At 40.5% G+C, this 14,564-nt stretch overlaps 1 protein-coding gene across 6 annotated transcripts in view; it reads left to right on the top strand.

Moving 5' to 3' along the window:
- App (amyloid beta precursor protein) overlaps window positions 1-5,518 on the top strand; it is a 237,999-nt gene extending 232,481 nt beyond the window's left edge. For all 6 annotated transcript variants that reach the window (XM_078044496.1, XM_078044500.1, XM_078044498.1 and 3 more), the window contains one exon: window positions 4,279-5,518. In XM_078044496.1, coding sequence (XP_077900622.1) covers window positions 4,279-4,380 — 102 coding nt within the window. In that variant the 3' untranslated portion in view covers window positions 4,381-5,518. The remainder of the gene's footprint in view (window positions 1-4,278) is intronic.
- Window positions 5,519-14,564: the final 9,046 nt, after the last annotated feature.

The following is a 14,564-nucleotide window of genomic DNA, read 5'->3' as shown; positions in this document are numbered from 1 at the left end:
CCATCAGCCGTTAGCTATGCTTTCACAAGGAGGCAACTGTGCTGTATTTTTGCCACAAGCAGTGACACGATGGCCCTCATTATGCCATTTTCCAGATGTGCCCACCGTATTGGAGCGTCTCTCGCCTTTCTGAGAATCCCAGTGCTGGTCAAATGATCCACCCTGCTCCTGTGTAAACAGCCCTGCAAAGCACTGACCCTGTGTTCTGTCTACTGTTGGAGCTCTTCCTACCACCCCTCTGGGAGGAGTCTTCATCTTTAATCAGATGAGGGCACAAAATCTCTTTCGTAGGGTGTAGAAGAATCTTCCTTTCACGGATCTGATGATGGGAACACCGGAAATCTCCCCACCCCCCACACTCCAGCCATCTCCTTAGTGACCTAAATAAGGAGAGTTGCTTATTTAGCTTTTTATGGAGTTGTGGCATGTGACTTCTCTCCTGAGGAATGTGCTGACATACTGGTGACATCATGGCCATATGCAAGATGTCCTTAAAGGACTCTGGCAAGAAGGTGACCCACCAGGATGGGAGGTACCTGATGGCCACTAACAGTGGTGTCCTAGAGCAGTTCGTGGAAGTAATCAGGTTAAGCAGGAAGCGAAGGTCAGAAAAGTGAGGGTGGGCCCTCGAGGCACAGGTGGCTTCATTGAAGAGCAGAAAAAGAAAGTGGCAGGTGGAGGAAGCCTTAAGATGATCACAAATAGCCTCCCATGGAGCTCCTGAGCCTTCCTGAGAATTGCTTGCTCTTGGCAATAAGTGTAACTCAGCTACTTATAAGGAGATTGTAATTAAGAAAGGTGTTGCAATCAAGAAAGTGGACCCGTGTACCGTGGAGCAGAAAACCAGCCTGGGAGGGCGCGAGGAGAATGAATCACCACACTGCTGACCCATGGCAAGTTCTTTCCTTTTCTTATGGCCAGCGCTTCAATGTTGTTGGCTCTCTCACTAGAATGTGTGCTGTGGTCCTCTTCCCCTCCTCTACTTGTCCACCTCTGTGGCCTAAAAGGGAAACTTTTAGGGCCTAGGGTTCTGCTCTTTTGCCTAACTCCGTGCCATTTGTGAAGGACATGCACTTGCACAATCCTGCTGGTGGCTAAACATAATAAACTGTCACCGTGGTATTCACTGTCCCTCTCCAAGTTTACATCTTGCAGCACACACACCAGAGGCAGTGCACTAGGATTACTTGCAACTAAGGAGACCCAAGCAGAATTCTGTCTGTCATCTAATAGTTGAGCTATAAATTCCTCTGGGTCGAGTGAAGGAATAAATGGCTCCAAAGAATCAAGTTCAGGGAGAAAGCTCTAGGAAGGGGATGTAAGCCAAGGAGTATTCATAGGTTCTACTCAGGAGCTGAGCATGTAGCTCAGCAGTAAAGCTCTTGTCTAGCATGCATAAGGCCTTGTGCTCCAAATCCAGCACCACAAAAAGAAAAGAAAAAGTTCTACTCAAAGTTAGTTAGTTTGGGGCAAAGCAAATCTGACTGGGCTCTGCTCTTACAGTGTATATCTGCAGGAGTTGAAGCCATGCTGTGGTGCTATGCAGGAGCCCCAGGTCTCAGAAAGACACAGAGCATTGCACAGAGTACCACATGCAGCTTTCAGATGTCGCTTCTGCTTTCCAATCCAGGAGTCAGGAGAGAGTATTCAGAGTGATATGCGAGTGTGTGTGTGTGTGTGTGTGTGTTTGCATCTCAGCAAGTGGCAGATGCTCCTGCCTTGAAGACCCTGCCTCTCGCTTCATTGTTGCATCAGTCCTTCCAGAACAAGCACCAGGAGCTCAAGCTGCCTCAGCTCAGCTTTAAGGGAAATGATGGTGTTTAAGGGAACAGTGGTGTTCATGCAGAGGCCCAGTTGCGCAGGGTTGTAAAGCAATGGCCCTTGCATGATGGCCCACATCAAGGCTGCAACTTCAGTCAAGAGGAAGAAACTTCCTGCAGAGGTTTATCCATCCCAGTTCATCCATCAACATGGGTGCTCAGATTTTTGCTCCTAATTTTCAGGGGGTTTGGGATTTAAAATATATATATATATCCCAAACTTGTTGGGTGCCGTTTGTAAAGCTAATCCCTTTTCCTGAAGCTCCTGAGCCCTTTGAGCTCTGAGAGCTAACCCACCCTGAGGAAATGGCAAAATACAGCTACCTTCCCAGCAGCCAGGGGTGCAAGGATTAGCAAGTAGCACCGTGGCCAAGAGGCAGGAAGGCTGGAAGTGTGGACTGCACACCAGCCTCTGAGCCTTGCATTTCTGGCTGGACTCTCCTAAGTGTTTGGCTTTGGAGTTTGAAGAAGAGATAGGAAGATGAAATTGCCAGGTGTTCTGCTGCCCTTGATGAATGTAAATGGTTGTTGAGAATGATGTGCCTCCTGGAGGAGATAAAAATATAACCTTCTTAACAGTGAAGCAGCCCATCATTTTTTTGTAGATTCAGAAGCAGCAGTTTTGTCCCTATTTTCCAAAGCAAGATAATTTTTTTGAACCCTGGCATTCTTCAAAATCTCAGTTAAGATGCCCAAGTTTGAGTGGCACACTGCTGCAGGCAGGCTGTTCCCTGTTGAGCAGATTTGGAGAGGGAACGAAGTCTCTAATTATTGGTGCGAATCTTCAATGATGGATTTTAACTTGTAAGCCTGTGGCTAATTACACTGTTGCCAATTAAAGCCAGGTGACCTCATTTGTTGACAACAGTGCAGATCAAAGGAAGCAGGAAGCGATGGGGAAAACATCTGTGAATGACTCCCCTGGGACAGTAATGCTGGGCATCATTTGATCAGTCCTCTGAGTGCTGGCTCTTGGTTAGTGCCTGTCAGTGGTACTGTTCTAAGGGGAAACGTCCAGGCTTGGGTTTCCATTTGTGTCTTGAGTTTCCATTTGTGTCTTCCACAAATGGAAACTCAAGAATCAGGGAACAGAATGAGGCAAGGTGGGGTCAGACATGGTTGCCTGCAGGCAGTGGGGGATGGGGCAATTAGATGGACACATCTTTTAAGTCTGGACGGCTTATGACCATTCTACCCCATCCCTGAAGAGACACCATGTGCCCTCTGGCATCTTGCCTTCACTGAGTTCAGTGGGACAGCTGTTGGTACCCGATTTATGCCACAATCATTGGTTCTGTCGCTGGGGTGTGGGGGGAGGAGAAGCTGGGGAAGATGCTGAATGTCACTTGGCCGAGGCTCAGTAATGGGAAACGGGCCTGAAGGGTCCTGGAGATGTGGTGGGAGCCCAGGTCCATCATGCACAGAATAGAAAATGCCCCTTCAGAGAAAGCTCCTTTTCTATGGAAAAGATGTTTCTTCATCCTGATTATATATTTGTGTCATACTCTTTATCTTACAGTGGTTTTACAGAACAGAAAGTTGTTTAAAATATGCTATTATTAATGCAGTACCTCCTCTCCTCTGTGGACTGGGAGAGAGAGCTATAGCAAATAGAGTAGAAATAAGAACAGCAGCACCCCTGGTTAAAGGGGTAAGTGCCCTGCACAATCTGCAGAGAGTAACTGCCTCATGCAACCCTGCCAGGCACTAAGAGTAAGGAGATAAATGTTCACAGCTGCTGACCTTAGAAGCAGAGCACTAGTGCTCAGTTTAAACACATGCACATACCCCAAGTATATTAATCTACAGCAGCATGTCCTTAATGTTTTTCTTTTTTTCCTGTGCTAAATAAATGCTCCTATGATTTGCATATAACATTAAAGATTCTCAGATCTCTCTTTAACACTTTTACAAATATAAAATTTGATGGAACCAGGGACAAATTAAAATAAGCATGGGAAGATACATGGCAGTCCAGGAAGTTGAGGAATTTTTTCCTACACAGTGTCATTCAAATAGCATACTTTGCTGATCCCTCTCTGTGATATTCTTGCATTTTTTTTTATAGCTTACCACCCACATTCAAGTAAAACAGTCCTCCAGCATGGCTGTTTGTACTATTGTAACCAACAGGAAAGAAGTAAAAAAAAAAAAAAAAAAGTCAACCTCAATTAATTTGCCTTATTAGTGTTGGGTTGAGGGAGCAAAAGTAACCACTGGGCCTGATACTGGCCTGAGTCCACGTGTAAACATGTCAGCGCCACCTGGTGGTGGTTGTATGGAGCATCTGCATAACATAGGCAAAGGCTTTCTGCTGTAATGTCAAAAGAGGAGAAAATCATGGTAAAAGAAGAGTACTGTGCACTTTATCTTTTTACAGCTTTAGCAGTGCTGTGTGCATTTTTAAGGGATTTGTTTAGGTATTTATTTTAATGCCATTCTCATACTTGCTTCTCAGGTTGATGCTGCTGTGACCCCAGAGGAGCGCCACCTCTCCAAGATGCAACAGAATGGCTACGAGAATCCAACTTACAAGTTCTTTGAGCAGATGCAGAACTAGACTACCGCCACAGCAGCCTCTGAAGTTGGACAGCAAAACCATTGCTTCACTACCCATCGGTGTTCATTCATAGAAAAATGTGGAAAGGAACAAACCCTTCTGTTTTATTATTTGCTCATTATCGCCTTTGACAGCTGTGCTGTAACACAAGTAGATGCCTGAACTTGAATTAATATACAGATCAGTAATGTATTCTCTCTCTCTCTCTTTACATTTTGGTCTCTACACTACATTATTAATGGGTTTTGTGTACTGTAAAGAATTTAGCTGTATCAAACTAGTGCATGAATAGATGCTCTCCTGATTATTTATCACATACATAGCCCCTTAGCCAGTTGTATATTATTCTTGTGGTTTGTGACCCAATTAAGTCCTACTTGAAATATGCTTTAAAAAAAATCGATGGAGGATGCTTCGTGTGAACGTGGGAGTTTAGCTGCTTCTCTTGCCTAAGTATTCTTTTCCTGATCACTATGCATTTTCAAAGTAAACATTTTTAAGTATTCCAAATGATTTAGAGAGTTTTTTCCACGACTGCATTTTACTGTACAGATTGCTGCTTCTGCTATATTTGTGATATAGGAATTATGAGGATACACGTTAATTTCTTTGTGCCTGTTTTATGCGCACACATTAGGCATTGAGAATTTGAACTTTTTTTTTTGTCCATGTATCTTTGGATCTTTGATATAAAAAAAAAGAAAAAAAAAGAATCCCTGTTCATTGTAAGCACTTTTATGGGTGGGGGGGTGGGATGCTCTGCTGTTCTCCAATTACCAAGAATTCTCCAAAAACTTTTCTGCAGGATGATTGTACAGAATCATTGCTTATGCCATGATAGCTTTCTACACTGTATTACATAAATAAATTAAATAAAATAACCCTGGGCAAGACTTTTCTTTGAAAGATGACTATAGACATTAGTCAGAATAATATTGGAATGTGGGCAGGGGGGAGAAGCAAACTCAATTTCCTTTTTCTAATCTAAAACATTTTATTTATGATATCAAAAGAAGATGAAATGAGGGGCGAAATAAGGGAAAGGAGAAGGCATGCCCAGGCAGACCCTTCTTGAAAGATTTGTCTTTTTATTTGTATAAAATGGTGTTTTCATGTAAATAAATACATTCTTGGAGGAGTGCCATTGTGCTGGTGTGAATGATTCTGTGGCAGTGATCTCGACTATTTAGTGATCTGAAAGCTAGTGAGAAATCTGCCCGTGTTGGGCGTTCACACCTCCTGTGTCATGTACACGAGAGTCTGAGTAGGAAATTGGGGACAATGTGCATCTCCCAATGCTACTAAAATATTTCACAGACCTGATTAGCTGTTTGAACTTGTTACAAGGATTGTGCTGCCATACTTTCATCCTTAAGTTTGTCCCAAATGGGAGACAAGAAATAAAAGTTCCAGGTAAATAAAAATGAAGGCCAGCTGATAATTATCCTTATGCAGAATTTCTTAACGTTGGCACATTTTATAAGGAATAATTGTTTTTTGTTTTGTTTTGGAGAGCTGAGCATTGTAGGATAATTGTTCAGAAGTATCTACCTATTTACAATCAAAAAATGTCTCCAGACATTGCCAAAAGTCCCTTGGGGAGCATAGTTGTTCCTAATTGAGAACCGCTGTGCTGTAGTTTAATGTCATAGGTACGTAGTTTTTTATGAAGAACCCTGTCTATCACAGTTTTAAGGCAGCTACAACAGAAGACCATAGACTGGGTGCTTAAACCACACACATTTACCTCTCCAGTCCCAGAGGCCAGCAGTGCAAGCTCAGGGCCCCAGCAATGACTGGATTTTTTTCCTGGTTCACAGACAGCTGCCTCTTACTGTTTAGTCACATGGTGGGGAGGAAAGGTTCTGGTCTTTCATCTTACATTGACATTAATGCCAATGTGAGGTCTCTTCTCCTGTATTACCTCCCAAGATCCCACCTTCACATACAATTGGTAACTAGGGTTTCAGCATGAATTTAGGGGGGAGACATCCTCAGTTCATAGCAGCATCTGACTATTCCAAAGGTCAGAGAACACATCATCTCTACTTTTACTGTGTTGTGCCATCTTCAGTGATCAAGAATCAGTCAAGCACATTGTAGCTCTATTGCAACCTTTAAAACACTTAGCCAGAAAATCCAAATTGTTTCACATCACTCCAAGTATGAAGACGCAACTAAAACTCATGGAGTATATCCATTGAGAACAAAACAGTCATAAGAACTGTATGTATGACATTATGCCCCTTATCCTGTTAGGAGCAATTAGACCTGACTGCTCTATGAAGATATGTACACATGGCAGATTATATGTATAAGCTACCATTCCATTTTGCCTGGCCCAAAGAGAGGTCACTGGCTAAGGGGAAATTAACCCTAATACAACAGTCATTTCTAATGACACCAATGAAATGAAACCTCACTCTCAAACATGGTGCTCTGGCACATCACTCCCAGGCCAGGCTGACCTTCAATTGTAACCATAAACTGTAGCTGAGGTAATTTCAAAACTAGTAGGAAAAAAAATCCAAAATCCACATATATGATATAATATATATATATATATATGATACATAATCTTATATGTAATACAAGTATATAATTCATGTTATATAAAATAATTACATATATAATGTATATGTTCTATATATACATGTAAAACATTGAAATTATGAAAAGACAGTACTTTATAATCTTGGTTCTTCAACTAAGAGATATTGATAAGACTCTCCAGATGGTCTGTGGATTAATCAATAAATAATTTACACAAAACTGAAGTTCTGCCAAATAGAATTATGGAAGTAGCTGTCCAGGCCAAGATCAATGAGATCTGGAGGAACTCTGATGGGGCTGATGGATGAGAAACAGCATCTCAGTATAGTTTTAAATTTGTGCTTATGTTATGAGTAATGTTAGATATTTTTCCAGTTTTAAGAGTTATTCTATAGCTCAAGTTTTTCAGTTTATGACTTGTTTGGGACTTTACAGCCTACTTTACTGTCAGGACTGCTACTCCTGCTGAGTGTTTCCAGTTGCCCGGGGAAGTCTTCGTCCACCTCTTTTATTTTCAGCTTTTTCTTTCTTTTTTTAATATTTATTTTTTAGTTGTAGTTGGACACAATATCTTTATTTCTTTATTTTTATGTGGTGTTGGGGATCGGACACAGGGCCTCGCCTGTGCTAGGCAAGCGTTCTACCGCTGAGCCACAACCCAGCCCAATTTTCAGCTTTTTCAATAGCTGCATTTTAAGGATCTCTCTTGTCTACAGCTATAGCTGTGTTTTGGCCATATGAGCCAACTTGAAAATCTTTAATAGGCAAGAGACGCCGTCCGGTTTTATTGATATAATTCCTATATTGGCTCTCAATTCAGTCAAATCTTATACTGTCATTACTAAGTATATTTTCTGTGTCTCTCCAGGAGACACAGGGATTCTCTTGTATTTTTTTAAATGGTTTATATGCACCTTTTACATGTTTAACATCGCTAATCCAAACCCTGAAATGCTCCAAAATCTGAAACTCTGTGTGTGTGTGTGTGTGTGTGTGTGTGTGTGTGTGTGTGTGAGTGTGTGTGTGGAGATGCAGGGCATCAAACATGCTAGGCAGCTGCTCTACCAGTGAGCTCTTCAGATGCAACCAGCCCCCATGTCAAACATTTTGAGCACTAACTATTACCACAGGTAGGAAATGCCATACCAATGAAACTTTGTTAATAACTTACTTAAAATATTGTATAAAATTACCTTCAGGTTATATGTATAAGACCTATATAAAATGAATGAATTTCATGTTGAGAATTGGGTCCCATCCTCCCTCCCCCACTCTTTCTCTCTCTCTCTCTCTCTCTCTCTCTCTCTCTATATATATATATATATATATATATATATATATATATATATATATATATATACACATACACTCACACACACACACACACACACACACAAATACTCTAAAATCCAAAGGAAACATCCTGAATCCAAACACTTGAGGCCCCCAGCATTTGGAACCGGGGGTCCTCAGCCTGTGTCTTGATCCTGGTGGTCACTTCTGTACCAGTGCCTTCAGCAATTCTCTCACTCCCTTCTGTTCTTTTTTGTTCTTCCCCTTCACTTGCCGACTGTCTTTTTCTAAATGACATTCTTTGACTCCCAACCATTGCCTATAAATAGTGATCTCACTACTTACCTTTGCTCTCCCTTTCCCCAATTTTTTCTCCTAAACATTAGTTCTACTTGATCAATACACAACATTTACATGTTTTCCCTCAACCCATGAGCCAACTCTGATTCCATCGTAGCTTGACAACTAAATACAGGAAATGTTCCCTCAGTCCTTTGTGCCCCAAACCTTCCAGTTAGATGACACTCACCCTCCAGTGGATGCCTCCCAAGGTCTCATATGCATAGCCCTTCTCCAGTTCTACACAATCAAAACTCGTGTTCCAACCAATAAAAAATAAGATAAAATAATAAAAAAAAAAATTCATGTTCCAGGATCTTAAAACTTGAAGGACAGTTTGCTTTTCCTTAGGTTCCTTGAGCATGGCACACCACTATGTCTTGCTTTGCATGTTAGTTTTGAGAAATCTGAGGCCAAATTAATTGGCCATCTAACTTGCCTACTGTCTGTCTTTTTCTAAATGATCTTCTTTGTTTTTGTTTTTATTTTTCTCCTTTTGGCTCTAGAGACTTCGGAATGCTTTTTTTTCCTTTATCTTTAAAGTCTAATAATTTTACAAGCTAGGTTTTGGAGTTCACTATTGGAGTCAGTCCTAGGTTACCAGCCTTGGGCCCTTTCAATTATTTTACTTCTTGGAATTCAAGTTTTAAATATTGTCTCCCATTCATTTTCTTCTCTAGGGACACCAGTGATATGAATATTTGGCCTCCTCTGCCTAGCTTCTCTTTCACCCTCTTCCTGTCCCTTATTATTTTCTTTATCTGATTTTTGTTCTTTTGGTTGTTTTTTTTTCTATTTTAATCAGGACCCTTCATGAAATGTTTATTTGAACCGATTCTCCTTGGGGCACCTTGCACTCTGTCCTTTATTGCTTATTTGGTTTTATGCTTTTGCTCTGAATGCTTTTCCTGAGCTCATCGCCTCTCATTTTATTTCTTCCTGTTTTATTGTTCGTCACTGTTGATCTCTCTACCTAATTTTTATTTCTAACTCAGTGCATTTCCCATATTCCCAGATGCACGTTGGAGAATATTTAGTTAAAATTGAGTGTTGTGTTACAATTTTCTTCAACTTCCACGTTCTTTTAGGGTAGACTGTGCCTATAGGTCATGTTAGTAGGGCAGGGAGAAGAGGGAAAGCTGGTGTCTCTGCAGGATCCTTAGTTCTTTCCTCTTATTTCCTCTTCTCCTTCCCTTCCTGTCTCCCAGGAATGTGGCCTCTCCTCCATCTGTTGGTTTCTCCTGGGAGCTGCCCCTCTGCACCCTGCCAGGTGCCCTCTCTGATCAGGGCTTGGAGCCACCAAGTCCCCATCTGTACTATTTTTGTATAGATGATTTCCCTTTCTCTTTGGAAATTGTTTTTCTTTAAGTCCTCTGCTCCCCTCAACCCTTTTCTCCAATCATCCGAGTGTTCTCTCCCCTGACTTCTGCATCCATTGGTTTGTGGTGGCCTGTAGTGAGCACTCTGTCAGGATTTATCTTTCCCTCCACATTGACATCATTTGAAGGTTGCAGTTTCTCTTGGTAATGCCAAAAAGGGAGACTGTCTACTCTGATGAGGAAATTCTCACACCGATAAGTTTTTAAATCTCCCCAGGCTTTTCTAAGATGCAGCCTACGTGGAGAACCTCCCATCATATCACCAATGTGCCCCGCTCCAGCATGACTGTCTCATTTTTCTACTTCCAAAGACCTACATAGGGGATTATTCTTTGGCTTTGTTTCTCAAAGGACTCTCCCATTCACCTGCCTGAGAATCACACAATTACATAATCCCATTATGGGTTTCATTACATATGTGCATAGATATAATTTTCTGGATAACATTCTGGTTCTACTGAAATAACTTGTTAAAAACTAAGATTCTGTATTTTGAATAAATACACCACCACCACCCCACCACCATAAATAAGCCACAAAAGATTGTAAGAATTACTGCTCTGGATGCTGAAGAATCCTGAGTTCCTGCCTTCACCCTTATTTTTTATACACTAAGTAATCTCGATCGCGTGAAAAATATTTATTAAATCCATATGTGCAAAGTAATAGCTTAACCTAGACCTTTTCCTTGAATTAGACATAGAATCCTATTTTTGTTTTAATAACATGCATCATGATTATAAATGCAATGCATATTAAATGTACAATATACAGAATATAGGAAGAAAAAGGATTCATTCATAAGCCCACCATCCAGAGATAAATATTTTTAATATTTAGAGGTATATGCCACTTAGTTCATCCAGACTTCTATGAAACAGTACATAAGAGAGGTAGTTTATAAATAACAGAAATATTTCTCTTGGTTCTCAAAGCTGAGATGTCTCAAATCAGAGCACCAACAGATTCACTGTCGGGTGAGCACCCACTTTCTAATAGTTTCCTCACATGTTGGAAAGGATGAGGGGTCTCTCAAAAGACTTTTTATGAGGCATTAATCCTATTTATGAGCCCTCTGTCCTCAGGGATACTCATGTCCCAAAGCCCCCACCTCCATATTCCATCACTTTGGGGGTCAGGATTTCAACTTGTGGCCTCAGGATGGATACAAATGCTAAGCCTGCGGCATATACTTTTCTGTATTTTAAAATCATGCATTTACTTCATTTGCCACTTGTTTTCATATTTTATAGTCCCCATCCTGCTTTTCCATATGCATATTCTATAATATGCATGTTCTCATTTCAGGCACTTAGAAATTTCTTATGATAATGATTTTAATGACTGAAGAAAGATATTCAATTTGTCTTCTTTCTGGAAATTTTTCTCTATTACAAATAATGCTTGAACCAAAATTTTTGACCACAAATCACTGTTTGATTTGGCTTTATTTTTGTTGAAGTTACCTAGACTAGTTCCAGAGTCCAGCTATTATGAATTGGACTGCTATAAACATGGGTGTGCAGGTATCACTATATGATATAATATAATATATTATATCACTTACTTGAATTCTTTGGAATAAATACAAAGGAGAGGTATAGCTAGTTCATATGCTGGTTCCATTTCTAGTCTTTTAAGGAACATCCACACTAATTTCCATAGTGTTTGTTCTAATTTACAATCCCACCAACAGTGTAAAAATGTTCCTTTTCCTCCACAGTCTCTCCAGCATTTATTATTATTTATATTCTAGATGGTTGCCTAAGAATGAAGACTTTTGAGCCAGTTTCTGCCTCCATGGGGTTTACATTTCCTCAGTGGTAAAAGAAGATATTAATGTATCCTAAGGTGGTCATAAGGATTAAATTTATTAATATATATGCCTGCTATGTAGTAAATGCTTTAAGTTGAAAAACAGACTACTTTGACCTAATCACACACACACCATTTTCCCATTGGGTTGGTCACATGAGGATGATTCCCTCATGGAGGACTTTGAGATGTGTCTTAGAGCATACCCTTCTGTTATTTCCTCTCCCTTCCTCGAAAACATCTTCAAGGCCCTTCAGTGGTATAATTTTCTGCATGTAGGAAAACTTGGAATACAAATCATTTATGTAATTTGCCTTGCTTTCATTATGTATTTGCTTTGTTGAATATACTTGCTGAGCAAATCAGAATATGAAGCTCCAGTGTGGTGATTGAAGCTAGCAAAGCTACCAGTTCTGAAGCAATTAGCAGGTAGTGTTTCATTTCTAATGGGGCTCTCTTTGAAACTCTTTTAGAGTAATTTTCAAAGTGAATGACTTTCATTTGTCAGTGAGTTTTCTTGGATAACTAAGTTTTCTAAAACTAGGAACTTCCCTCCTTCAATTTGTGAGATGGCCTCAGCGATTTCGCCTTGGTTCAACCATTTTTACAACAACTTTTGAGTGCCAACTGCATGCAATCAGAGGAGGCCTAGGACTAGAAAAACAATGATTAAAAATTTAAAAAAAAACATGGTCCCACTCTTAAGATCCTGCAAGATAAGTCTCCTTGTAATAACCATTACCACTTCAAACAGTGGCCCATACGATAAAAAATTTTATTTTGCCACAAATCTGCAATTCACATAAGGTTCAGTGAGGAATGCCCATGTATGCACCCTGCAGCATAAATAGAGGCCGTGTTTTAGGCAGCTTTTTATCACTGTGATCAAATGACATGACAGGTACAACTTACAAGGAAAAACTTTATTTGGCTCATGGTTTCAGAGGTTCATGGTTGACGGACTCCACCGCTCTGGGCCCAAGATGAGGCAGAACATCATGGTGGAAGAACATGGCAGAGGGAACCAGCTCAGTACATAACAGCCAGGAAGCAGAGAGAACTCCTCCAGCCACAACCTACCTGCTTAAGGTTACCACCCAGTTAAACCATTCAAGTGGATTAATCCACTGATTAGGTTACAGTTGTGTAATCTAATCGGTTCACCTTGAACATTCTTGTATTGTCTTACACATCAGCTTTTGGGGACACCACATATCCAAACATTAACAGGCATTTCAACTGAGTGATGGAGGATCTGTCCCAAGATGATGTGCTCACGCAGCTTGGGAGTTTAGCTGTGGATCTCGCTTCCTCTCCATGGGCACCTCTTCATATGGCCTCAGCCTTCTTATAGCAGGGTGGTCGGGTCCCAAGAGTGAAAACCCAAAGGGAGGGGCAGAAACTAGTGTCTTTGGTGCTCTAGCCTCAGAAGTTCAATATCACCACTTCTGTCATACTCAGTAGCTTAAGGGAGTTCCAAAGCCCTGCTGAGGTCAAGAGGAGGGGACAGAGACTCTTATCTCCTAATAAAAAGGACATAAGGAACTTGCAGAGGTGTTCTGAAACCACTCCATTAGGAAAGTCTACATATTCTATTAGGAATAAATAAGGATAATGGCCATTTCCCTCTCTTGATTAGTTCAGCATAATTAATCAGTAATGAAAACCTAGGGCTTGTTGAGATGTGGCTTAATTCCTTTGGGTAGGGCAATTTATATTTATAGTTTTCATTCTGGATCTGTCCCCTGAACTCCAGATTCCTGATGCCTGCTGACATCTCCACCTGCATATTTAACAGATATTTCATGCTTAGCATGTCCAACATCTAACCCCAGATAGCTTGCTCTTCCTCTGGCCCTTGACTTCTCAATAACTGACAACTACATTCTTCCAATTGAATAAAACAAAAATCACAATCATTTTCCATTATCTGTTATCTATTCACCTTATTCCTTTGATCCAATGGTTTGATCATGTTTCTCCTGACCTGCTTGTTAAAACTAAAATCCCTCTCTGCTTTCCCACCCCCATACTTTCTATGACCCTCCCATCCACCATTTTTCTCCTTGATGCTATTAGACTTACATTTTTTTTTCTTTTTTATTTGTTGATTGCTCTCCTCTTGCTACATATATACAAAAAAAATTTATGTAGAATTTTTGATCTGTCATGTTCACAGATAAATCCATGGCCCCTAAAATAGTACCTCACACATGGGAACTGCTTGATAAGTACTTGTTGGATGAACGATGGATTCAAGCTGGTGCCCCTTGGCAACCAGGACAGAAAAAGACTCAGGAATACGGAGAAATGAGAAGGGTGAATAACTTATTCAAATATTGGAAACTAGAAGGAATCACCGTAGATGTCTTGCTTTCTCGGGATCCATTCATAGACTAAATAGTTTTAACTCTTCTTCCTGGTATGTTGACTGGGCCTAGATACAATAGCTACGTCTATTTCAGTTTCCCATGGCAGTTTCTGCAAAAAATGGGAGCTTGAGAGAATATGGACTGAGAGGGCCTTGGCAAAGAAAGGCTTCACCATAAGTTTATATGGGAAAAAGCAAGCTCCGAAATTGCCTCCATCATTTTTATTCATCATTCTAAACCTGAGTGTTTTTTTTTTTTTCTGTAGACAGCTCTCCTTTCACATCAAGCGACAGAGCTTCAACAATGAGAAAGGGAAAGCCATCGTTCAATGAAAATTATACCTACTGCTGCAGAATCTTACTTCAGCTTAGAAAATATGATAATTTGGTGAATTACACAGAACCCTGCGATACAGATACTTAATAGGAGAGAG

The sequence above is a fragment of the Ictidomys tridecemlineatus genome, chromosome 3 (genome assembly GCF_052094955.1).
Source record: "Ictidomys tridecemlineatus isolate mIctTri1 chromosome 3, mIctTri1.hap1, whole genome shotgun sequence".
Taxonomy (NCBI): Eukaryota; Metazoa; Chordata; class Mammalia; order Rodentia; family Sciuridae; genus Ictidomys; species Ictidomys tridecemlineatus.
This window is presented reverse-complemented; position numbering and strand designations above follow the sequence as displayed.